This window comes from Anser cygnoides, chromosome 3, assembly GCF_040182565.1.
Source record: "Anser cygnoides isolate HZ-2024a breed goose chromosome 3, Taihu_goose_T2T_genome, whole genome shotgun sequence".
NCBI lineage: Eukaryota > Metazoa > Chordata > Aves > Anseriformes > Anatidae > Anser > Anser cygnoides.
The window spans coordinates 60,384,708-60,411,155 of NC_089875.1; the positions used below are offsets into that span (position 1 = coordinate 60,384,708).

A 26,448-nucleotide genomic window follows, 5' to 3' on the forward strand; every position below is an offset into this window, starting at 1 on the left:
AACAAAAAAACAATCTTCTTAAGCTCTTTTCATGTGGCTCCTCTACACTGCCAGGCTGAGCTATGACTGTCAGAATACCTAACCTGCATCAAGGGCTGTTGACTCTTGCTTATTTTTGTGCAAAATACCATTTTAATCTGTTGGAAAACACTGTGTAGGCATGCCACCATTCAAGCAGTTAAAATCTGCATGCCCGTGAGCAGACACTACTTCCACCCAAACAGTTAAGGAGCTGTTGGCTATGGAGTTCATGGCTGTGACTGTGCTCACACGGACAGTGTGAGAGCACAGCTTGGCCGGTGAGCGTGGCATTGCTACGTGGTGCAAGCAGGGTTTCACAATCCGTTCTCTTCAGCGTCAGTGCATCCAGGAGGAGACGCTGGCTCTCTAACCAGTGCTGATCCTACTTGCCGCAGCACCATCTTACCAGCCATATGGCCACCAGCATTTCTGAGCCCCTACCAGTGAGGCATTTTATTCAGCAACAATGCCGGCCTGCGATCTCCCCCCTCCTTCTATCCAGCCTCCCCCCTCAGCTTTGCAAATGCAGACAGCAGTGTGGCAGACAGCAGGCAAAGCTATTCCTTCACACTCTTCTCCAGTGGGACAAAGTCTGGGATAGGGAATAAAGATGAGGGAGCAGCTGAGGTAACCCTTGTCCAAGGAAGGCCTGAGAAAGAGGAAGCACGATGATTCTGACAATTAGCTCAGTTTCCTCTTTTGTCTCTTTGACAGTCTGGGAAGAAGCGTGGGTGCTGTCCCTCAGAGAGCCTCCATCTTAAGTCTGGGGGAAGACTTCTTTGCAGAATCTGTGGCAGGAGCTTCGAAACACGGCAGCACCCCCCGCGGCTGGGGCGGTGTGTGGCAGAAGGGGTTTCTTCCGCACCCTTCTCCTGGTGGCCGGGCTCCTGCTGGGGCCGAGGGACCTGCGGGGAGCACAGCAGCATCCCGCTGGGCCGGGCCGGGTGGTCAAGGCACAAACCTACCAGGCACTGGGGCGCTGAGCAGGGGCATGGCAACAGGATGGGAAGGGCTGCCGTCGCCGTCTCGCTTGGCAGCACTTCATGTAATTTTTGGAAGCGAATGTAAACATGTTTTGATAAGAAAGACTAAAATCTCTCAGTGTAATTTGGGATTCCTCTACACAGATGGCTTCAAACTGCTGTTTGCGAAGGTCTCTGGACAATGAGTACCATCGTTAAGAGTTCAATTTGCTATTCTCGCCCTCGCTGTGTCGGCCAGTATTGTCTTCCTGACCAGCTGAAATAAGCTCCTGCTACAAACTTGAAAGAGGTTTTAGGTGCTTTTAGATGCTTTTAGGTGCTTTTAGCTTTTAGGTGCTTTTAGTGTTCACATACAAACGTGAGAGCCAAGGGAAAATAAACAGTGTACAGAAGCAGAAGGCAGGCTAGAAAAGGTCATTTGCGTTTGAATTTTCTTCTTCTTTTTTTGTTTTTTAAGCGAAATCGGGATACAGAGAGCAGAAGTCCCAGCAAGCCCCGAGGAGGAGGACGCTCTTTCAGCGGTCGGGGCTGCCAGATACGAATCTGTATCAGCACTTAAAATAAAAAAAAAAAAAAAAAAAAAAAAAGACGAAAAAAAGCCCCGAGCCCCTCCGGCTGCCGACCCGCCCGGCCGCCCACGCCTCGTCAGCGCCCGCCCGCCCGCCGCTTCCCGGCCCGGCCCTGCCCTGCCCGCCGCAGCCAGGGCGCAGGCGCCGCGCTGAGCGGGAGGGGAGCGGAGCGGAGCGGGGGGGCGCCGAGAGCCGTGCCCGGCGCCATGCGGCTGCTGCTGGCGCTGCTGGCGCTGCTGGCGCCCGGCCGGAGCGCGACGGACGGCGGGGAGCAGCCGCCCGCAGGTAGCGAGCCGGGACGGGGGCCAGCGGGGCGCAGGGAGCGCCGGGGCAGCGGCCGTGCGGCGGCAGCGAGAAAATGGAGGCGGCCGGGGCTGGGTCCGGGGGGAAGCGGCGCCCGCGGGGCTGCCTCTGCCCTCTGGGTGCTCGTCGCTTGGAGCGCTGCCGTCCTTCAGGGGTGCGTTAGGGGCGGGTGGCAGGCTTTATTTCGGGGATCTGCGCGTTTGGGGTGTGTAACGTGAGGGGAGTGTGCGCAGAGCGCCAGCCCGCTGTGTCTTGTGAATGGATGCGTACAAAAAAAAAGCAGGGAAACCGGGGGTTTGAATCGGAGGCGTGGGGGTCGGGGCTGTGCCTGGGGCACCTTCCAGCCAGGCACGGACCGGGAAGAGAGCTGGACTGCTGCCAGGAACATCTGGTTCCGGCAGAGCTGTTGCAAATAAAATTTGGAAGAAATAGTCAATCTGGTTTGCAAGTTTCTCCTCGAGGCAGAACAGCTTAATAAAAGATTGCATCTAATGTAATAGCTCGGGTCTAAACAGAACGTGCACTTCATTTTGGGTCATTGAAAGGTGTCTGTGGCTCTGTTCTTTGGGAAGGGGCTTAAAAATGGAAAGCATGTCCGCACAACAGGCGAAAACAGCAGTGCTCTTTCAAGCTCTAACCACAGAAAGAGCCATATACCTAAAATGTTAGCAATTGATCACAGAAATGTTGATTATGTGTCCATGCATCCTGCAAACACGTAATGTGGATCCACAGGGGCTTCATTTCGCATAGGTCCGTGCCCATCTGCAGTGCCTGAGCTTGGTTGGCCATGGTGACGGACCGCACCTTGCAGGACTTTGGAAAGTTGCTGGGGTTTACCTGCCCCGTGCTTGGGGCAGGGAGGGTTGTCGTCTTCCTGCCGGTGCGTCACAGGGTAGTTCACATCCAGCTCATTCATTGCGGCAACAGGTTGTTAAACCTTGCCCAGAACGCCTTTCCTTCAAGGTTTCAGTAGTAAGGAGGCCTGATATGGATGGTGAATGCTGGCCTTGGGGATCTGACTTCACATCTTCTAAGGATATGCTTTTATTGCTAATAAAACATGCTGTTCTAACTTTGCGGTAAGTGATTTTGAGGTTAAAAAGCACAGTACAATAAATCACTACTGTGAGTTGGACCTGCCATAATCCAGCCTAGTCCAGCACAATAATTGCCTCACTGTAAGGCTCTGGAAAAGTGCTGTGGGATAGTTGAGGTATGTCAAGCTGCCTAGAAGAAAAATGCTCATTTTTCTGTACGTGAGTGCAGCAAAGCCTCAAAGGAGCAGAACACACTTTTGAGTTGTGTTCTGAAAACACAAGTAGAGTTTTTCCTGGTGACTAGTGCGCAGGTTGGCCACAGCCTCTATAACCATACCCTTCAGAGACTTCATCCTTTAAGCAAAAACTTAGTTTTTTAGACAATAAAAGTGTGATGGAGGGAGTTCTAGTAGATACTGCTGTGTATTAGATGGATGAAAAAGCTGGTTATGTCTGTGAAGACAGACCATTACTGTAACTTTATTTCATTATTATTATTACGTAGTTGCAAGCAGATGTGTTGGCTTACAGTGGAAAGATGAGAGTAGGAGACGGGGAATTCTGAGATGTGTTTATGATGCTTTCCTTTGTTATGATAGAGTGCTTATTTTCTGAAGTCTTAATAGGGCTTTCAGTGTTTTGGTAGTATAAAGTGTCTCGGGCTGAGTGTGCAATGAGGAAATGCCCTTCTGCCGGTCATCAGCTCCCAGGCAGCAGTCGTCCAAACAGCTGAACGCTCGCTGTGTTTTCTGCGGCTGGGCACTTAGCACGTCTGCATAGATGTGCCTGTGACTCACCGTGGAGCTGGGTGTTCGCTGGTGGGAGCTGTTGGCGTGTAAGTATCCAGAAAGGGATGCCCCCCTGGTCAAGATTGCAGTTGTAGTGGAAGCAGGTTTGGAGACTGCGATGGCAGTTTGAGGTGCTTCTTGCTTATTGAAAGCCAAATTTCCAAGGAGGTGTGTGAACTTCCTTTTTGTGGCTGGCTTCCAGTTGTGTTGTGGTGATCTTGGTCTTTTGGGTTTGTTGTTTTGAGTGTGATTACTGGCAGTCATAGCAGTTCTGTCCAGCTGCAGACAAAATTTTGATAATAGAGAGTGCTGTGCCATGACATATCAGCTATAATAAAAGGGTAAAGAAATTCTTACAGAATATTACCTGGCTGAGATTTTTATCATAAACAAAAACTTTTAAAGCAAGCTCCATGAGGAAATAAAATTTGTAAATAGTAGCTGTTTTCAAAGGCACTAAATACTGCCCCTAGTGTTTGATTTCACACAACCAAGAATATTTATTTCACTCGTCAAGTATTTTTAAAAGCATAACAGCTTTAATTGTCACCCCTAGTTTTTGTACTCTCTTCGTTTGTAAGTTGAATGCTGGTTCCTAGAAAGGAATTGAAGATCTTTGGAGAACTTCGAGTGGAACCTTCTGCACCGAATTGCTGTTGCATGCACTAACTCAAGCTCTCTTTTAATGACTCTGTTAAGGATGTGCCACCCAGGGATAGGAGCGGCATTACAGGAGAAGTATACGCCCAGGATTTCTTTTTGGAGGGACAACAAAGCAGGCGAAGGCGAGTGCCTGCAAACCTCCCACGGATGCAACCCAGAAGGCAGCCAAGCGGGCAGCAGGGGCAGGGATCTCCAGCACCTTGCTGCCCTGCAGTAGTGAAGATTTTTCTGATCTTTTTACTGCTGTCTTTTCTCCTTCAGTGGTGGTGACAGCTGAGGAGAATCGCAGCTTTTACATTCGTAAAGGCACCAAAGTAAGTAAGTGCCCTTCCTGGGTGCACTTAAAGGGGGTGTATGAGCCCAGATGGAGTGCGGGGCTGGCCTGAGGAAGGCACGCGGTTTTCCTTGCCAGTAGCACAGGATGACAGTTTTGTAGCGTTGTGTCTGGCTGTCTTTTAACAGGCTAAATGGTGAGCTTGGCAGGAATCCACAGCAAAATTAGAACTGTTGTGTCTCTTAACTTACAGGAATGGCTTAAAACTGTTTTCCTGTGATGCCTCTCTTGAGGTTTATAAGGACTTATTTGTTTTTCATGAAAATCCAAAAAAGGAGTACTTTCAAACAATGGGTCTTCACATGTTTTCTGACAGTTTCTTTATAAGCTTTCGATTCAAGCTTTCAATTTGTATTTCAGTACCTGAGTGAAGTTTGTTCAGTGTGTGCAGCTTCAAAGAGCTGTGTGGATCTTTGTCAGCGTTGTTTCAGATGTGCCACAGGGTCTGCATTGTGGGCTCACCGGCACCTACTCAGTTACATGTATTATGAGGCTTTCAGTCAAGCTCTGCTTTTGTGAACAGTAGTAATGAAGCCTCTGTGTGTATGGTAATGCCTCGTGGCATCTGCTAGGAGGAAGGAAGGAACTTTGGTGTTGGGCAAGAAGGAAACATCAGTATAGAGGCTGTCTGTCTCATCTCTACATCTCTGAAACGTCCCCTTCTCTGGTTCATTGATTTACTTTTTTCACTGTTGGATCACTGAGGCTCAATGAATAAGTGGGACATCTACACTTACGAAATATTAAGTCCTTCTGTACGTACTTTAAAATAGATTTGACTGAATACGTGGCTGCTATAAACTTTATTTCACAAGTACTTTCCGTAGGTAGTATTGTTCAGGAACATTTATTTAGTGAACAGGACAGATAAGTTTCAAGCAGGCACAGAAACCTTTCTCAGTTTATATATTTTAACCTGCTCGGATTCTCAAAAGTCTTTCAGTGGCATTTGGCTTTTAATCCCCTCCTACACGCATTTCCTTCCTGTCCGCTGTGCAGGTTAGCTGAAGACATGAATGTCTCCAAAATGCTAATACTTCAGTGAAGATAATAATCAAATATCTTCCCAATATGTGCAGTGTATGTGTAATACGTTGTGCATGTGTGTATATATGCATCTATATAAACATACAACAGTATCTGTCGTATCAGTGGAGGTCTTTGTCACTGATATGGGAGCATTAGTTAGTTTGGGCTGTTTGTATATGAACAAATAAATATCCACATTTCTTTTTGAGTTGTGTGTGTTGGTTATAAATGGATGCTAGTGTGAGTTGGCCAAGATCAACTATGTGGCTGCATTCTGTTCTTATTGTTAGGTGCTCTGCTTCTAGGTTGCCCTGCGTGGTGGTTTTACTCAAGTGGGCAGCTGAGCTCCACCACAACCACTCTCTCACTCCTCCTCCTCAAAGGGAAAGGGGGAGAAAATACGATGGAAAGGGCTCAAGGGTTGAGATAAGGACAGGGAGATCACTCAACAATTATCATCACAGGCAAAACGGACTCAGCACAGGGAGATTAATCTAATTTATTTCTTGTTACTAACAAGGTACAGCAATGAGAAACTTAAAAAAAAAAAAAAAAAAAACAAACTACCAACACCTTCCCCCCATCCACCCTCTTCCACCTCCTCCCCCCGCACAGCACGGGTCCCCCACGGGCGGCAGCTCCCCCCAGACCCCCTGCTCCTGCGTGGGCTCCTCTCCACGGGCTGCAGCTCCGGCCCGGGGCCTGCTCCTGCGGGGGCTCTCCATGGGCCGCAGCCTCCTCCAGGCCACATCCACCTGCTCCACCGGGGGCTCCTCCACGGGCTGCAGCGTGGAGATCTGCTCCGTGTGGGACCCATGGGCTGCAGGGGGACAGCCTGCTCCACCAGGGGCCTCTCCACAGCCCGCAGGGGAACTGCTGCTGCCTGCCTGGAGCACCTCCTGCCCTCCTGCTGCACTGACCTGGGGGGCTGCAGGGCTGGTTCTCACTCCTCACTCCCCCAGCTGGTGCTGTGCAGCAGCTTTTTGTTTTTTTTTTTCTTCCCTTCCTTAAATCTGCTCTCACAAAGGCACAGACAACATCGCTTATTGCCTTGGCTCTGTCTTGGTTCTCATTCCTCACTCTCCCAGCTGTCATTGTGAAGCATTTTCCCCCCCCCCCCCCCCCCCCCCCCTTCTTAAATATCCTCTCACAGAGGCACAAACAACATCTCTTATTAGCTCAGCAGTGGGTCCCTTTGGAGCCATCTGAAACTGGCCCTTATCTAACATGGGGCAGCCGCTGGATTCCTCTCACAGAGGCCACCCCTGCAGCCACCAGGTACCAAAACCTCGCCACGTAAATCCGCTGCATTCTGTGATCATGCTTGTACTTGCTCTTAGCCCTCCTCACTCCAAACTTCACTTTCTGACATTCTGGTTCTTTATCCTCAAAATCCAAGCATACTTACTTTCTTTTAGTGATGTTTTAAAAAAAAGAAAAACAAACAAAAAAACATATTACTGGCCTACCTTCTTTTATTCCTTTATTCTATGAACATAGGGCTGCTGAAGTTCCTCAGATGTTCTTCCAGAATGCATGTACCTAATTCAAATTCTGTGCAAAATCATGGTTGCTGAAGTCGCTGTTGCCTTTCTGTTGGCCTGTAGTGCTGTCTTACAGAACAAGGTGAGCAGGGCTCACTGCAGGTAGACATCACCACATTTGAACTGGGAGCAAACTAGAACTTGTTGAATCATTAGAAGTCTGAGAGGCAGCCTGAATAAAGGGGCTGTGAGCTAGACGACTATGATGCTTTAAAAAAAAAAAAAGGGGGGGAAGAAGAAAAAAAGGATAGCTAATAAGCCTGAAGAAAGGGACTAGAATCCCTTAGAAAGTAGACTAGATTGTCTATTTCCATGCCCATTTTGAGGTCCCGTGGTCTAAACTGCTGTAGTGCTGAGCACTCACTTGTGTATCTTTAAGCTGCTGTGACGTAAGCTCAGCCTCTGGGTGCTGCTGAATGAGCTGATGAGTGAAGTCCTCGGTGACTCGAACTGATTAGGCAACCTTCACAGGTAGAGGCAGTTTCTTCCATGGAAATAACTAGTGTAATTAGGGAAAGGAGGTGAGCACCCAAGCCTTCTTTGGCTTTGAAGTGGAGCCAGCAAATCTCATAGATAAATGCAAGTTGAGAACAGTTTACGTTGAATTGACTACATACCCATTAGACAGCCTGAGAGACAAGATGGACAGTGCCTGTGGAGAGTAAGGGAAAAGGAGTAAAAGGTGGCATCTTGTAGAAAAATTATTTTAATTATTTGAATGGGTAAAATAGGTAATTCTTGGCTTGTGAAACATGGAGAGGTTAATGAGGTGAGAGGAAGCGTGCTATAAACCTGTTTCTCTACTGGCTTTTGTTCGTAGAATTAAAAATTTTAGCTTCTCAGCTCATGCTAAAGAGTATCCCTTAGGTCTTAAGGATATGGAGTGAAAGGTAAGAGAGGGATGTGCTGCTTGACTAACTTAACACTGGAGACAAAGTTGTTAACAGTACAGATGAAAAGGATGAGCTGATGGTCTGTGTAAATTCTTGTTCCTGTATGTGATCGTGGCCAACTTGTAGTGCCATTGTGGTATGGGGTGGTGACCTCCCCAGTGGCTGGGAATGGGGTATGACTTGTGAAGAAAGTTGGCTTTCCATGAGGAAGGTTTGTTTTCTTCTAGTTCCTTTGTAGTCTCACAGCTGGAGCATGTTAAAATCACATCTGGGTGGCAGAGCAGAGCGCTAGGTTGAGTGGTCTTTCTTGGAGCAAGAGAAGAGGAGAAGTGACTTGGCAGGCTCTTTTTAGTTTTCACTGGTCACTCAGCATTCACAAGTACTTGTGTGTGTTTCATTCCTGTGCCTTAGATCCCCCAGTGTGAAGTGAGAATAACGCTCGCTTCTCCTACAGAGCTGTTGGGAAAATACTTAAGTAGATCTAAATGCATTTGCTGACATAATATGGTAATAAGCACCAGAGAAATGCTTAGCTGGCATAGTAAACTTTATTTAAGAACCATTTTGGAATAGCTAAGACGTGGAAATGCTTAATGATTTCAATTAAAGAGAATACGATTGTTCATTAACTGAAGGTAATACCTTTATACAAAATAAAATAAAAATGCAGGGATCACATTCTTATTTCTATTCAAGTGTTTATTTTTTAAGGCACAGTGTGACATTTGTGTGCTTTGACACCTCTTCTGTCAGCTTGTCACCTTTTTTTTCTTGCGGTTGAGAATTTGATGATTAGGTTCCTTTATTCCAATAACTGAAATACCACTCTCGTACATATTATCAAACGTGTGATTCTGTGAAATAACTAAACCACAGCACCATTTGTGGAGTGAGGTATATTATGTGTATCAGATCTTCGAGGTTAATGGCATATCTCAGCCTCTGGATATTGCTTTCTGTAAAGTGTTATCTTTGTGGTCTTGTTTTCAAGACATGAAAACTGTTTACTTTCCCTCAACATATCACGAAGTGAAGTAGAAGCATTTGTGTTGTGAACAAGCAGCAGCCTGGAGCAGGTCAAATACGAGTTACCTTTCAATGTTTCACAAAAGCTATATTGACAGAATATTAATGATGCCAAATCAGACACTGAGAACCTAAGAAGTGGCAATTAAAATGGTTGAGTGACCTTCATTTTTCCCCTTCTGAATGCCATGTGACAGCCATAAATAGTTAAAGAATTAAGTAATTTTCATTCCTGTGCAGCTGCTCCCCAGTCTCCCTGCTGCTGTTGGTGCTCAGAAGTTTGCTGTGTGAGGAAACTGTTGGTGCTACTTTTTATTTGTGTGTCGCTACCTCACCTCTGGTGTTGTTAATAAAACGTACTTCAGATAATCTCATGAGTATGGGCCTACATGGTAGTTTCAGTGTTAAAATTCCTTACAACTGGTAGGTTTTTATTATCACAGCCTTCCAGAAGTACTGCTGGGAATGTAAAAATGTCGTCGTCAGAAATTCACGTTGAATCCAAGCTTTCCCCGGCAGGCCTGTTGTCTTTTGGCAAGGCTGAGACATTAGGAGACAGGAGGCGTTAGGAGTCCCTGGAGCACACAGCCTGGATTCTGCAGGTTTGGTAACAGGCTTCCCCATCTCCTCTTTCTGGTTCAGTTCTGAAGAGCCAGAGAAATCTGCAGGTTTTTGGGTTAATCTCTAATTTCAGTAAATTCATACTGTCGGCCCTGCTGGCTTATCTGTGTAATACTGACATAGGGATGTAATCATCCTGATGAACCTGATAGGGGCTGTCTGACAGACTTGATTTCAATGGACAAAGGTTATCTGAGGTTCAGGGTTGAAAGCAGGAAGAAAACTCTCTCTGTAGGAGAAAAGAATAGTAAATCAGCATGCAGGGCTCAGGTGTGTTTGTACTCAGGGCAGACTGGGTCCATTGGGGGGGAACAATTTGCAGTTTTTGTGTCTAATTTTTCCAGTCATATCTAGCACGTTGCCTTTTCCAAAGTATTTAGAAATATATTTGACTGTTCTCGTATTTGACTAAGTGCAATTGTTCTGCTTCTTCCAGTGCCTTCACCAACAAACCTTGTAGTAACATCCCAAAATTTCAAAACCGTCTTGAGTTGGCAGTACCAGCCTACGTCTGAAACTCCTTATTTTGTTGTGGAAATGAAACCTTACAGGTAAGTTCATACTTTTTTGTCATTTCCTGTACCTCATATTCTCTAGAAGCACAAAAACAGTCAGTCCATGGTAATAAGTTTTGTTGGTTTTTTTTTATGTGCTGACGTCCTGTAAAGGTTGCCGAAGTGTAAATTCAGGTAAAATTTGCCAAAAAACAGAATGGCTGAGGCTGGAAGGGCCCTCTGGAGGCTATCTGGTCCAACCTGCTGCTCAATCAGTGACACCCAGAGCAGGGTGCTCAGGACCATGTCCAGGTGGCTTTTGAAGACCTTCCAGGAAGGAGCCTCCACAGCCTCTCTGGGCAACCTGTGCCAGTGCTCTGTCACCTGCAGTGTTGTTTTATCACAGGCAGTGTGTTGTACAGTATTGTTCCATTGAAATCACAGCTATTGCTTGTTCTGTTTTACAGCCCAGGTACCTATATGACTGTTTCAACTTGTGTGAACATCTCAACTAATTCTTGTGATCTCTCACGGGAAGTAAAGGAAACTTTTTCTCCTTACTGGTTTCGAGTTAAAGCTGTTGTTGGATCAGAACAGTCTGAGTATGTTGAAACAAATGAGTTTATTTTGCAAAAGCATGGTAAGTTCTATCATAGATCTTGTAATTCCTTTCCCAGAATGTTTTTTTTTTTTCTTTTTAATGATCATAGTATCCTTGTTGCTGTATTATTCTGTATCATAAAGTCAGGAGTCCAGGACAAAGCAAAGCATGTTGGTTGTTCAGTAGGAACTTCGTAGTTCTGTCTCTCTAGGGACTTGTCACTATGGTATTTGAGCTTTTTGGTTTTTTTTTTAAACTTTTCAAGGCAGGGAAATGATGCTGACAATGCATCCTGTGCATCCTTCTCATATTCTTGCCTGGTGACCCAGATACTAGAGTAGGGTAGGAAATTGCCACTGAAAGCTGTGGACCTTTAGGCATCGTAGAAGTTGGATTCAAGTGGTTGGTCATACCTTGACATATGAAGTTGAGTCTTTCCTCTGAAGGTACGACCAACCACTTGAATCTTTGACACTGTAATCCCACTTACTGACAGCTTTCCATGTCTAAAGAAGCAATAGGAGTCCACCGTAGCTGAATAAGTAAGAGTAATTCTTCATGTAAATCCTTTGGGCTGCTTCAGGGGAAATCACACTTTTCACATGGTAATGTAATAGTAAATTGTGTGTCTAGACATTAGGCCACCCTTTCCAAAACAGTGGGGTTCCAGCATTGCATGGGGGACACGAAGTAGCCATGACGGAGTGAGGAAAGCCTAAGATATCTCCTTTGTATATGCTACATTCACAAAGTATGTCACAGGACATTGCCCAGGAGATTCTCCCTGACTTGGGCAGTGCTTCTGATAGAACTGGATTTATGCACTGCTGGAGATGGAGAAATGGAGAGTGTCTCCTTGTTTCCCCACTATGCTTTCCTTTTTCTCTACTCTGTTCCCTTACTCAGTGCTCTCATGACTTAAAATCAGTGTCGGGTTTCAAGCGTTTGACAGAGGGATAGAAGTCATGGTAATAATGCTGAGTTTGAATGTTGGCAGTAAATTGGCAGCCATGGATGGAGAAGAGATATAAAATCATGTTCCTATTGGACAAGGCTCAAATATTCAATTAGATCTTTAGATATTAAAAATGTACATAGGCTATTGCCACCAGAAATCAGATTTCCTGACTATTATTCTTAAAGATAAGATTTGTTTAGGTTTTCAAATAGCCTTTGTTTCAGCACGGTATTGTTTTTAGCTCAGCATAATTCATGGTGGCGTATAGTCAGCAGTACTTTGTTTTGTTCTCATTCACATCTGCATAATTGCTTTGTTAGATTTTCTGTTATCAGTGATTTTTTTTATGGTCTATATGCATAGGAAAGTTTGATTTCTTAACGGTAATCTCCATTATTTCCATTTTAGAAGCAGATTCACTAATGTATCGAAATGCGTCCATTATTTCCCAATGTTGCAGCTATATAATATTAACAGCATTCAAGAAAACATATCAGTCTTCTTGAATCTAATGAATTTTGGAAAGTTAACTACAAGTAGCCTGTTTTGTTAGATTTCTTTATCTCAATATTGTGTTTAAAAACCTTGGACTAATAGTAAAGGTAAAATGTGTTGCAGGAAAAATAGGACCTCCAAAACTGGATCTCTCAAGGCATGCTGATAAAATCATAGTTGATATTTACCATCCTGTATTTCCATCTATGGAGTTTCAGCCTTGGATCACAGACAATTTAGATTTCATGTACAAGGTGACTTTTTGGGATAATGAAACTCAGGTATGTTTCAAAATAAAAACTTAAAAACACTTATTTGTTTGTTTTAAATACATAACGAGATTCTCTCCTCTGACACACAGAGCCCACAGGTATCAAGAAAACAAAAAGCAGTCAAATGTAAGATAGGACTGCTGAAACTCTAAAACCTGGGTTACAGTGAGAGAGAGGACTTGAAGGTCTGAAAGTTTGTCCAAATGCACTTCTTCCAACAAGAATCAGATAATTGCGTTAGCTGTACATGAAAGAGAGGATTACTGGATCACATGCTGTTATTTCTGCATACCTGCTAAAACATGAATAACTACTTATGCTTCTTTCACTTACCTAGATAGACCTTTCATATCAGAATATTAAAGATATTGATACCACTTTATGTAGCAATCATAGAGAGTGAATTTTAGGAAAATGATAGTACATGTGGTTATTTACAGTTAACCTTTGTATGCATCTAGGTACAGGTGAATTAGGAATGAAAGTATGGAATATGGACAGTGTGTGTTTTCTCTGCATCTGAAAATTTTAGATGAAAGCACTGTGGTCTCATCAAATAAACCATCATAAGGTAGCTCATAAATTGATAGTTGAAGTTCACGGCTTTTGCAAGGCATGTAGATCTAGAAGCCACACCTAATGGTGTTGCAACATTTAAGAAGTGTTGGAAGGTACTATAACATCTATCATGTATTGAGTCAAATGATATAAATATAACATGTATGTCTGTCCTTTTTTTTTTTTTTTTTTAAGCGTAAAGAAGAGGTTTTTGCAGAAGACTGTCAGGTGGATAAATGTAGCCTAGACATCCCAGTTACTCCTAATGGTTCTATTTACTGTGTTTCGGCAAAGAGCAGTTTGTTTGAAAATCTGATAGTTGGTGCCCCGTCCGAAGAAAGCTGCATTCAGGTTCCTCTTGAGCAAACTACGAGTAAGAGAATTCTAAAATTTTACTACAAACTTAATGAGTCTAACTAGAGATACGTTACAGCGAAGTATTTGAGCTCTGATACAGTCATGAGATCACTCGGATATCTATGAGAGAATATGAAAAAAGAAAAAGCATGGTCATTCTTTTCCAAATGCACTCTCCCAAAAGTCTTCCAAAGACTTTTAAAAATCATGTATTATTTTCAAGTAACCCTGATTTCTCTGAGTGCTTTTTCCTTCTTCATTGGTATTACAAAACTGGTTTCATTACACCTGATCATTGGTATAGTTAACAACTGATAAATTGATTGTTTATTGGGTTATATGGCTTTTGGAAGCACTATACCTACCTTCTAATAAATGGCTTTTTGAGTCACATCACTGTAGAAAATGCATTTAGTTATTCTGGAACTTGAAGTAACTCTGAACTCTGTAATAAAGTTGAGGTATCATCTGCTTTTTCTTAATTAAAGGGAACAATGGTAGCTAGTTGGTAGCCCATCTTTGTATCTCTGCTAATCTATTACAAACATTTTAATGTTACTTCATTATGGCCCGAAACTTCACTAGGGAAAAGAGAGAGAACACAACTGCTTCTATCAATTTTTTCTTTTATGCACAGGAAGAGCAGTGCGGTTGAGGGGGAAGGCTTAAAGGTGAATTGGACTAATGGAGTCCTCTATTAATATTAGATAAAAGTTCTGTTTTGGATTTCACATTTTAATTTTATTGTACAGAGATGCACAGTAATTCTTACATTGCTTAATATGCTCTCACATAGCAAATGTGTTTTTTAAAAAAAATCATACCCATATATCATCTCTAAGGAACAAAAAATAAATTATAAAAATTCTTTACCTCTATAAAAACATGACTGTTATATGAATTGAAAATCTTATGTTGTAATTTTTATTTACTTTGTATGCTGCTTTAAAAATTAAGTTCTCTTCAGTGAAAAAACGTGTTAAATTGATAAATTTGCATACTGCATCCTGAGCTACAGCAGTTTCTATGTTTTTTCTAAATGGCACAGCACAGCAGTGGTTTATTTTCCAAACTTCTTAACAGAATTTGCTATAACTTCCTAGGTACACAAAACATTGTCATTGTGTGCGTGGCTGTGGTGATCATGGGCATCATTTTGACATTATGTTGTGGCTTCAAGAAGCTAAGGGAGAGGAATATAAAGCTGCCTAAATCCTTGGTAAGTTCAGATTTGTTATCTATATCAGATTTTTAATATCCAACTCGGTAACTTTTTTATAACGGTAACACCTTCATGGACATTCTGATTGTTTTTACCATAATCTCATAAAAAATTTAGCATTGATACCAGCTTTTAGATTCTGATAGCCTCTGCAGTCAGATGCCCTGTATTTGTTGTAGGATTAGACTTTGGTCTCTGTTTAACTGAAGTAATGTTATTTGGTCTATTTTGAGAAGTTAGTTTCCAAAAACCCGTTGTGTATGTACATAGACAGGTTTGTATTCGTTCTAGTAGCAGAGACACAGAATTACTGAGGTTAGAAGAGACTTCTTGAGGTTGTCTTGTCTAACTTCTTTGCTTAAGCAGGGTTGACTAGAACAGGTTGCCCTGGACTCTGTCCAGTTGAGTTTTGAACATCTCCAAGGAAGTAGACTCTACAACCTGTCTGGGCAACCTATTATAGTGTTTAACCAACCTCACAATTTAAAAAAAAAAGTGCTTTCTTGTATTCAGGTAGGATTTCTTGCTTGATTTTGTGCCCATTGTCTCTTGTCCTGTCACTGGACATGCATGAGATTCCTTCGTTATTTGGTAATACTGTGATACTGGTAAGTGTTACAATGTTCTTAGTGATGTGCAGAGTGAGGAGGGAAAAAAAAAAAAAAAAAAAAAAACATAATAGCACTGTAGGAAGAGTAAAGAAAAACTGCTAGGGGAAATCTGTTCTTACATTGAGCAATCACAGAGAAGACAGTCAGATCTACCTTAAAAGCTTCCTGCAAATGTATGTGGAAAATGGAGTGGATGCTGCTTAAAGAACGGTAGAAGCCTCCATGCATCCATATCAGGGAAGAGTGGAATACCTGACAAGTACCGTTATACTGTCCTTCTGGTATCTTGCTAGTCACAACAGCTGAATAAACAACAGTAGCTGAAAAAATTTTCAAGAACTGCCATGTGAGGTAGTAGTAATTCTTAAATGGTAATCATATCAAGACAGTATCTTCTTGGCAGATACAGGAAGTCTCATAAGACTTCTGGAGAGAAGAGGCAGTGATCTTCAATTCCATGTTCTTCAACTTAAGACTCTTAAAGAGACTCCTTAGTGCAGGGTAGCTCAACACCTAATATCCCCCTGGAGCCTGCTTTCTTTGGAGTGGAATATTAGGAGGTGAGATTGCTCTGACTCAGTGAAGATGTCCAAGCCAGAGATGCTAGGTCTCTTTATAGTAAGCAGCAATCTAGTCCATCAATTTATGCAGCCCAGGCATCTCATTCTGCAATAATACGTAAGTCTGGTCAGACAAAGCATTCTCTAAAGTGCCTGTTTCTCTCCATGGACTTTGACAGGAGCCATGGGACCAGCTCAGAGAGAGCCATCCACACTGTAGACTTAGTAGAAAGTCAAATGAGATAAATCTGTTTGAGGGACTCTGCAGCTAGACTCTGACATCAGGCAGACCTTTAGAAAACAGTGAGATACTGGAGATTTTTTTTCATCTTCACACCCGTATGTAACTGTCTGAATATATACCATTGTCCTACATGCACGGAATAATTTTTTTGAAGACCATTTGCTTTAGCAAAAGTCTTCGCATCTAGATGACTGTGCTATGCATTGAGCATATTGCTCTTCAGGCTTCCCAAAACCACTGTGGTACACCACATCTAAGGAAACAGAAGAAAGGAAATCACAAGCAGAGCATGTGCTACTTAACTCCTGTGAGCTTACTGGTGTGTGGTCCAAGTCCACACTTGAACTTTCTTGTGGAAACTTTTCTGTGTGTCCATATTCTCAATTTACTGGGCTATATGTTTTCTGGTGATTCATAGGTTCCAGCGTACCGCAGTCTGCTTCACATACCACGTTGTGCCATGCTGTTAAGGAACTGAATAAAATATACCTATTTGTAAAGACTGTTACCTTCTGTCCATTTCCATTGAAGTCTCTGGTGACAGTATAAATTGCAGAGCTCATATAGATGGTTTTAATACAGCTGATATAAATAATATGGGAGTGTAAAATGAATAATTAATAACCTGTGATTCATTTTTATATAATTAAAATTATATTTTAAATGATTGCATTAATGTATTCATTAATGTAACAATAATTTATATGAATAATAAGTTTAATGATACGAAGAGTTATCTGTCCAGGCATCTGAGATCTGAGACCCTATCACAGACCTTTTGTGCTGTACCTGAGCTTGTCTGAAAGTGAAACATCTCAAGAGTTTTTCCATACGTCAGAAGACTAGGCAAGATGTCCCACCTTAAGACTGCTGCCTTACACTGATCTGCTTCCTGATGGCTTCAAGTAGATACTATAAGATCAGATCATTTGAGTCACTTTCAGAAAGTTGAAATTCTGAAAGAAAAATAAGAAATAGCAATCATCAAGCACCTGCCTAGCTGAGAGTCAGACAAACAAAAAAAATGCATTTCCATTTAGATTGCAGGAGCTTTTATAATGTCATCTTTATGCTGTTTAGGACCTCCCAAAAGTGCTGTTGCAGTCATATTCAGGTCTTACTTCCGCACTGTCTTTCAGTATGGGCGTTGAATGGTTACCATCATTAGAGAAGGTGTAAGGCTAAATGTCTGAGACACCCTTATTCCTAGCAAGACCCTACCAGGAATATACATCTAGTGAAATGGGATAGATTATTTACTTCATTATGCTAGTCTTCTGCTTGATTACAGGAATCCAGCATTTCAGCAGTTTAGCTGTAGAGAGAGACATTTGTTTTCCTTCAGTTATCTCACAAAAAGTAATTCAAGAGGCTGTTTCCTTCCACCCATCATCTTGAGTCATTTCAGTTTCTCCTGTGTGTGATACCACATTTTTGTTCTAAGATTCGTGATACAGGTTTATCCACTTTAAAAGGAGACAGTCCATAACTTACTGGTAAGCTGTGGGCATCTCCATCTACTTAAACTTTGCTGTCTTTTATTCATGCCTCTTGTCTTTAAATGGTGGACAGTGTTTTAGTAGGTAGAAAATACACTTGCTCTATAAGACAGAACCACACTGAAAAGCATCAACTTGCATTTTTAGCTTACACTGAAGTCAACTTTTGTGCTGGTGATGCTTTTTCTGAGCCTGACAGGGGTGACAAGGTTGTTTTCTCTCACTGAATTTCCAGAGCCCTTACAAATATGCACAAAACGCTTATGAATCTGCTCTGTGACTCTGGATTTTTTCGGTCATTTTGATTATGCAACACATTTTTCATTTAGAGAAATAGTAATTGCATGTCCCTGCAAATGTCATCGAATGATATTTACCACAAACAATTACCATCTTAGAAGGAAGAAGCTACTTCATTAGTGCTTGTGATAAAGAAAGAATGATGGTAACATTCTATACATTATCAGTAACAGTTAAAGGAAAAATATTAACCTACTTATGGTAACACTTGTTTTAAAATAGTAACCCATATCTTAATTGCACTTGTTATTAGAGATGCATTAATGTTATTACAGTTAGTGTAGTAAGGTTTATTGATTATTTTCTTTGAAGCTAGAAATGAATGCATGAACTGCTAAATTATCTTGTAAATCATGACCAAGCAACTCTTAAAGAACGTTTGCTACCAGGAAACCCACAAGGGTTTTTTCTTCTGACGGCTTCCTTCTTTTGTGGAATAGGAGTGTCTTGTAACATCTTGCTTGTACCAACTTGTGTCACAGACAGGAAAACTAGTTTCCTTTTTGAGAATAAAAGTCTTTGGATGTCTTTCTTGCATAGAAGCACTGATTTTATCCTAGGGTCTTTCTCTAAGCATTACTAGTCAGCAGCATGAAATGCAGAAACTTTGTAAAGTATGAGACGTTCCCTTAGTGTCTTTTAGGACTATGGTTTTAGAACCACGTGGCAACATTAAAAGGACAGAAATAAGCTCATTTGGTTTTTATTTTTGCTGTGGTATAGCATGTACAGGTATTGGGGTAGGGGTGAAGTTGTAAATGCAGCTTTTAGCCATAGTTTCTATAGCATTTCATTTGAATTCACGTTCTGCAAGTATGGCAGCTTAAATAATGGATTGTCTTCTCTTGTCACATATTGTGTGACTATTGGAGTCTGATTTTTGCTACCCTCAAAAAAGCTACAGATGCTAGTCTCTTCAATATCAGTTTAAGTACGGCATAAGTAACTAATATTCTATTTTTATATCTGTATAAATACGTCTTGGAAATGGGCAACATGAATACCAACTGTTCATAACGTTTTCAATATCTACGCATTCTTTATTACATTCTGGTTTCTGCAACTATATTACCCATCCGCTTCTTATGAATGGGTGATTTTTATACGACTCATGCAGAATTACCCCAGATATTCTCTACGTGGTATTCTGACTATTTCTGCACAACAGAAAATGAAAGTCCAGAGAGGATGATGGCTGAAGAGCAGCTAGATTCTTAGTGTTACGATTCACCTGAAATGTCTTTTTTTAATAATAATAATATTTTTTAAAAAAGTTTCCTGGTGGCAATCTTTAATTCCCAAGGTGACCATCTCACCTTAGTTGTGTTAACACACCTATCAGATAAGTTTGTAGATCATTTAAATTGCTTACTAAGATTACAAATAACTTCTCTCCAAGGAGCATTTGCTTGTGTGTGGTTGGTTTTTTTGTTTTTTAACTCCAGTAATCTCATTGATCCAGCATACACAGTACTATAAACAGGTATCGGGGCAACTGAAGGGAAGGTTTTGGGGTTGAATTGAGAGGTGAAGGGAAGTAATCAGTTCTAATGAAGTCAGCACGCTGTGCAGGTACGAATGTAAAGATAAGGCCTCGTAACCTTCTGATCAAGGAAGGTGCTTGTAAAGCACAGTCAGATTTGATCATCTGGTTTTGAATGCACTCTGTTCTTACACAAATATGGACTGGGAGATTCTTTTTGCCTATTTGGAGCTTTTCTTAATGCTATTTTTCTCTTCCTTTTCTCCTTCTTACCTACATACCTTTCTTCCGAATTTGCCTCAACCAATATTTTCAGTCAAATAATTTTACAGAGTATCCCAAAAACAGTTTGCAAAACTGTTTATATCTCATTAAGAACATAGCTCATATAAAGTAGCTGGTAGTCTGTGATACACGTATATAACAAATTACGAAATTTGGAAAGGACTCTTGAATCGAATAGCACTTTCTCCCTGTGCTTTCTAGTAGCTTTAGAAGGCAACATCATTCAGCTCAAAGTTTACCCTTCCTCGTTTTTCGTACATATTCTTTAAAATACCTTAGAAAAAAAAATCAGAAGGGTCTAAACATCCTGAAGGCATGTCTTAATGTTTCAAAACAAGTTGGAGCCAGGCCATTGAATGACTTAATATATTCTTCCTGTGGTAGAATTTTCAAAGCAAAACGTTACAGTTTCTTGCAGTATTGAGGGAGTGCTTAGTGATATAAAAGAAATAACTAGAAAGACTTCAGCTTAAATCTTCAGATGACTAAAAATATAGTGGGCAGAGATTGTACCCATGAAACAGATTTGATCCTTGCAAATGTATTTTCATGTGGAAGGTATTTTTGAGAGCTTAGATAGAAGTATGAATGAAACAGTTGGAGTCATAGATGCTGGCTGATGACCTTACCAGATTCTCATTTTGCTAATTCTGCAGGAATTGGCTGTAAAAACATTAAGTTTGTATTATGCACTGGTATCTTTTTTTAACCTCTAATCTTCAACAGAAGGTAAAGCAGATAAATTAGTGAATTATGCGGAACTAAAAGTGTTTTTGTTTTTTTCCCCCATTTAAGGTCACTGTGATAAGAAACCTGAACATGGATAACGCTTTAGAATCAAAATCAGAGGGAAAATACATCTCTATAGTAAGCGTCATGCCAGTCCAGTCAGCGTTGCCTTTGAATAGCAAAGAAGCCTTGCTGAATATAGAGCCAGAAGAAGAAGCTGTCAGTCTTGATAATTTCAGTGAAGGAGCATCTTCTTGTCCTCCGCCAGAGGCACCAGACAAAGTGGAAGAGTCCTCTGTGCAGAAGATTACAGAGGAGGTCCCTTCTGATGATGAACAGAATTGTAAAGTAAAAGAGAGTTACTTTATTTCGGACAGTAACCAAACAGGTATAAGTAGTAACTCTTCAGGTCCAGAGGTTTCTGCCACAGAAATACAACAAACAGTCATTCCAAGAAGCTGTCCCAAATTTTCTGGCTATGACAAGCCCCACGTGCCATTAGATATGTTGATAGATGTTGGTGAAGAACAACCTGTGATTGCTTACAGGCCTACTGACTAACCAGGATAGATGAAATGTTTAATAAAAGCTCATGAAGAACAGCATTACTGAAGATTATGGAGAGCCAGGCTTATATCATGAATATCTACAGGTTGTACTTACACTGATGGAAACAGAGTAACAAGTATACAGCTTAGTACAGTGGGATCCTGAAATGGGACTGAGTGTAGTGCCTGAGAACAGTATGAAAACTGGGGGGGGGATTTCATAATAACCTGTCACTTTCAGAAATACCTGTGTATAGGACATAACTTACTATTTCCTGTTTGAACAGAATAGTTCTCTGTTATTTGAACAGTACTCTGTGAAGAGCAGAGATGTTATGAAGGAGTGTAAAACAGCTGCTGTATCATTTACGGGAGCTATTGGAGGTATTCTTTTCCTTGTCATTGTTTTCTCTGAAAATTTTCGAAGAATGTTTTATATTCAAGGGAATCCTACTGTTTAAGTAAGAATATACCTGTAACTTTTTCCTCTGTCACTTAGGAATTTGATTCCATCGCCAAGAACCAGTTATTTATGTTCTTTTCTGCAACTAGAGGTCTGTACTTTCAGGGCCATTACTTTGCACATTTCAGTGAGTACATGTTTAACTTTTTTTTTTTTAACTTCAAAGCAGAAGTCCTGTGATGTAAACAGCTGTTCTTTAAAACGCTGTTACTTCTCTACAGCTGCATCCAGATGGATTGTCTAGATACACTGTGCAATCTTGTCGCATTTTGGATAACACCTGTATAAGCGTGCTGGCTGATCCTCCAGAGGTGCAGGGGGAAGGAAGGTGTGTGTAACCGGCAGTAGTTACACAGACTCTCCAGGAAGTGTTATTAAAAATTAATCAGCCTGCTTTCCTCCAGAGTGTTTCTGTTGCAATTCTTAGAACAATGTGATGTTTTCTCATACAAACCAACAGGGCTTCTGCCAACCAGTCACATTTTCTAGATGGTTGAAAATGACTGCCATTTTTCATTGTTATGACCTAACTCAGAAACTGTACCAGATTGTCTTCAGATGTATTTTAGAGGGAGGCAACAGAAAAGTAATGTGGTATTTTGAAGTTCCTAAAACACTGTCATCTGAAAGTGCTCTGGATATTGTCATGTAAGATTATAATTTTGAAAAATGAAGGATGAGAATTTTATATTTTAAAGCTTTGCAAGTCTAATGCCTTCAATCCAGGTACTTTGTCTTTAGTCCAGATTTGGTGGTGTTTTTTTCTGTTTGTAGGAAACATTTATGATAGTGCTTAGTTCAGGAAAAAGGGATATTTTTGCAGACACGAGGTAGTTAGTTTATACAAAATTGTCTTTGTTCTAAAAGATAATTTTTATATGCATATCAGAAATGTTTGGTTTCCCTTTAAAATCACTTGCTGTAACAAGCAGTGTTGTGCTTTTGTCCTTAAATTTCTCAGTGGCATGAGTATTCCTAAGATAAAGTTTGTACAGCAACTACTGTACAAGTCGTACAACTACTGTAATACTACAAGAAGGCTTTGGAAATCAGAATTAACTTGCAGTCAAATCTTCAACAAAACTGACTTTTCAGTTAATAATATGGTTCACCACTGAAATGTGCTTCTTGCAGTCTGTTTTACCAAGGAGATGAGCAGCTGTCTCTTGTGCAGAGCTTGAAAATGGTGCATTTTCTTTCAGATTTTGTAGGCTGTTGATAAATAGGAGCTGCATAGGGTGCTAGGGTGTAGTTAAGGATAGGGAGGTTAAGGTCAGAAACAACACAAATATATCATGTGCATATGGGAAAAATTTGGCATGGTGGGTAGTTATGTGTAATGGAAAAGCACTGTTATTTTCTAAGCTGAAAATCAAGCACAGGAATACGGGTATTTTGTGCTACACAACATGCATATGCATGCAACTGGCCTGTTCTTGTTACTATCATGAAGTTTATTTATTTTTTATTTTTGAGAAGATTTTGGAACTATAGTTACAAAAGCCACTGAATTATCACCCTCCCTGGACCACCTCCCTTCTACGTGCTGCGTGCTTAACACTCAAAGGAATGGAAGCAGTTTCAACGTTTTAGTTGTTCAGGACACCTGGCAGGTTTTATAATTGTGAAGCACAGGGTGCACAGAGCACCAGATTTGTTTATTTACTCTCTGTGACTGAAAACGTAAGGCCACAGTGAGACAAGAATGTGTTCATGGGTCAGTAAGCTCCGAGTCTTGTCTCCAGCTGTTGCTGGTGGCAGTATTAGTAAGAGAGAGCCTAAGAACAGGGGAAGTGCGTGACGGTATTTCCACTAGGAGACAATCTAGCTACCAGCAACCTGCAGTGTGGTGGCTTTTTGGAACAGGGAACACAGAAATGCCTCGCTGGCTACAGCAGTGCTTTCCCAGTTCCGTAGTACTGAGTAATTGAGCCATGTCTTTTTGAAGCTGCTGGGTAGTATTTACCTATGCATTTTCACTTAACTATGAACTGTGTTTAAATTAATAAGCTCATATTCTTGTGGTGGAATAGTAGTTTGCTTAAGCTCCCAAGTATTTGGGAATAGCACCTTGGCACTGGGTGTCAAAAAGCCTAACGTTTGCAGGTTCAAACTTGCTTAATATTCATGCCTTTTACTGACATAAAATATCAGCTATTCAGTATGACACACATAGAAGGTTTCATCAGTTCAAGCTGCTTCAGGTGATTTTTTTACTCATCACGGCTGATCAGTGTTCTTCTCATCCTTTCTCCTAAAGGTGATTTCGGAGGTTATGGAATGTGAGACATCAGAACATTATATCCTTTGTAAAACAACCTGCATCACAAACCCTTGGCCCAACATTTCTAAGAAATTCTTTGGCTGTCCTTTTTGCACTGGTATTGTAAGTTCTTATTGTTAGCTCTAAAATTAACAATGAAGTACTGTGGTAATACTCTGTGCTGACACAGAGGCATCGGATGGTCTGTTTTTATGATTTTTCTATGTAAATAAATAATGTAGTTTTAAATAGAAATAATCGTTCTTTTTAAATCTACTGGCATCTGTGAAAACAGGGTATGTTAGTGTCCCAGTTGCTCAGAACAGACATGCAAGTTTGTATGTAGTCAGTCCTTCACTAGTGAAGATTCCAGGAAACGAAAGTTGCATGCAAAAGGCTGTTTTTCTCAACTAAGACTAGAAATAAGTGATTGCTCTGAAATGGTGCCATGTAAACAGTTCAGTATTAGTAAATAGAGCTACTGCACTTAATTCATCTTAATAGTTTCAGCATGTCTAAAAGAAAATGCACCTTTGATCTTCCAAGTTACTGAAGCCAAAACACAGATTTCCTATCATGACCTGCATAGGTTTCTTTAGCGTGATTTTTAAGAGTTGTCCTTTATTAAATATCAAGTCCATGTTTACTCATATGCTTTCCACGTTTTCTAAATGGATGCAACCGCTGGGTGAACTGGGACCCCCAGAGGTCCACAGTTCATTCTTCTCCCCAGGTCAGTATCATACAGTATCATTCCTCTTCCATGTTTGCCTAAAGACTCCACGAGCCCATCAGGCGATCTACTGTAGCAGCTCATCACTCTTAGGAAGTATTTTCTAATGTCTAACTCAAGTCTTCCTGTCTCCAGAAGATTCATTATCCACTGTTGGCCCATTTACCATACTTCGGTTCTCTTTTCAAATTTATAACTAAAATACTTGTGAATACTGTAAATTAAATTTTTGTTTATGTGAAATTAAAAAAAAATCTCAAAAGGCAAATGTGTGTGCTCTTTTTCCTTCTGTCAGCCTTTGAGCTGAATACACTCCTGCTTTTGAAACCTCTCTCAATTAATTCCTAGCGCCATGTATGTGGTGTATGCCTGAGCATTACTGAAAATGAATAGAAAACAGTGGGTTGTGTCTGTACATAGCACGTGTGTGTGATGGTAGGTAGGCAGTCGTTGTTGTCATCCAGCAACTGTGATCGTGCTCCTGATGCAGCAGGCAGTAACTTCAGTCCAGTTTGATGCCTGAGCCTGGGGACCGTCATTAGGTTCTCTGTAAGAATTACATTAAATGGTCACACCGTTCGAATGGATCGGTTGCTACAGAGAAGGGAAAGCTAGGTTTCCTAGAAGCTCTTACTGATTACTTTGTTGTGGTTTAGCCCGGTCAGGCAGCTCAGCACCACCCGGCCGCTCACTCGCTCTGCCCAGGTGGGTTGGGAGAGAGAACTGGAAAGGTAACAGTGCGAGAACTCGTGGGATGAGATGAGGACAGTTCACCAATTAAGCACAAGCTGGGTGTGCAAGCACAGCAAAGCAAGGAATGCACTTACTACTTCCCATCGGCAGGCAGGTGTCAGCCACCTCTAGGACAGCAGGGCTCGTCACACGTAACGGCTTCTTGGGAGGACAAACACCATCACCCCAACACCCCCCTTCCTCCTCCTTTCCCCCAGCTGTTCCTGCTGAGCACGGCGCCACGCGGTGTGGGACATCCCTTTGGGCAGCCTGGGCCAGCTGTCCTGGCCGTGTCCCCCCCCAGCTCCTGGGCACCCCCAGCCCATTTCCTGGCAGGGCAGCACCAGGAGCAGGAGAGGCCTCGGCTCTGTGCGAGCACTGCTCTGCAGCGACTGAAACATCCCTCTGGTATCACTGCTGTCATCACAAATCCAAACCACGGCATCGTGTGAGCCTCCGAAGGAAATTATCCCAGCCAAAGCCATGACAACTTTACGTTTAAATTATCAGAGAAATCTTACATGTTTCTTACTTTTTAATTATGAACAAGTGCATTTTAATATGTGTCTTGGAACTCAACTATTTCTGTCAGTTTACCCAACAGGATTTAAACTACTGTTAGAAGAATTTTGATTTTGTCTATGTTCTGCTCCTCATGAATGTGTTTAGTCCAAATTCCTCGTTTCAAGTAATTTCTGAAGATTACAAGCAGTGCTGTCTTTGGACTGGTTCCAGTAAGAGCGGTCATCCCTTAGGAATTCAGATTCTCTGAGAAATGGCTGTGCAGATCGCAGAGGCAGAATAAATGGAGAAACCTGAATTTATAAAATGTCTGAATTAGTTACTGCAATTTAATTCATTACATGTTCCGTGAGTGAGTGTTAGTAATGGATTGTATATTTTTTTCTGACTAACCCAATATGAATTACTTAGAATAGTTTTTCCTCCTGGGGCTCTTGTTTTGTTTTGTGTTGTTTTTAATCTCATTTGAACACAGCTTTCATCTATATGCTTTCTAACTTTCCCATTTGTGTAACTGGACAGTGAACTGCCCGGGTAACTGATCAGGCTGAAAACTAATTTTTCATTTGTTCTGAAGCAAAGAAAATTTATTTTCTAGTGTTCAGGCATATCTTAAAAGAGAAATTGTACCGCGAACAGAACAAACAAGCCAGACAGTTCCCCCAGCCAGCTTGCTACGTTCTGCAAAATTAATCCTGCAGTTGT

The 26,448-nt window shown here is 41.5% G+C and overlaps 1 protein-coding gene across 1 annotated transcript; it reads left to right on the forward strand.

Moving 5' to 3' along the window:
- The first annotated feature begins 1,699 nt into the window (after positions 1-1,699).
- Positions 1,700-24,757, forward strand: IFNGR1 (interferon gamma receptor 1). Its single transcript, XM_048075761.2, has 7 exons — positions 1,700-1,858; positions 10,251-10,365; positions 10,776-10,948; positions 12,486-12,643; positions 13,388-13,565; positions 14,653-14,768; positions 20,549-24,757. The coding sequence occupies exons 1-7, from the start codon at positions 1,780-1,782 to the stop codon at positions 21,041-21,043; spliced, it is 1,314 nt and encodes a 437-aa protein (XP_047931718.2). The 5' UTR covers positions 1,700-1,779; the 3' UTR covers positions 21,044-24,757.
- The last annotated feature ends 1,691 nt before the right edge of the window (positions 24,758-26,448 follow it).

Coding starts and splice junctions, on each gene's coding strand:
- IFNGR1 (XM_048075761.2), top strand. CDS start 1,780: ATGCGGCTGCTGCTGGCGCTGCTGGCGCTGCTGGCGCCCGGCCGGAGC. Junction 10,949..12,485: donor GTTTATTTTGCAAAAGCATG/GTAAGTTCTATC, acceptor AATGTGTTGCAG/GAAAAATAGGACCTCCAAAA. Junction 13,566..14,652: donor TCCTCTTGAGCAAACTACGA/GTAAGAGAATTC, acceptor ATAACTTCCTAG/GTACACAAAACATTGTCATT.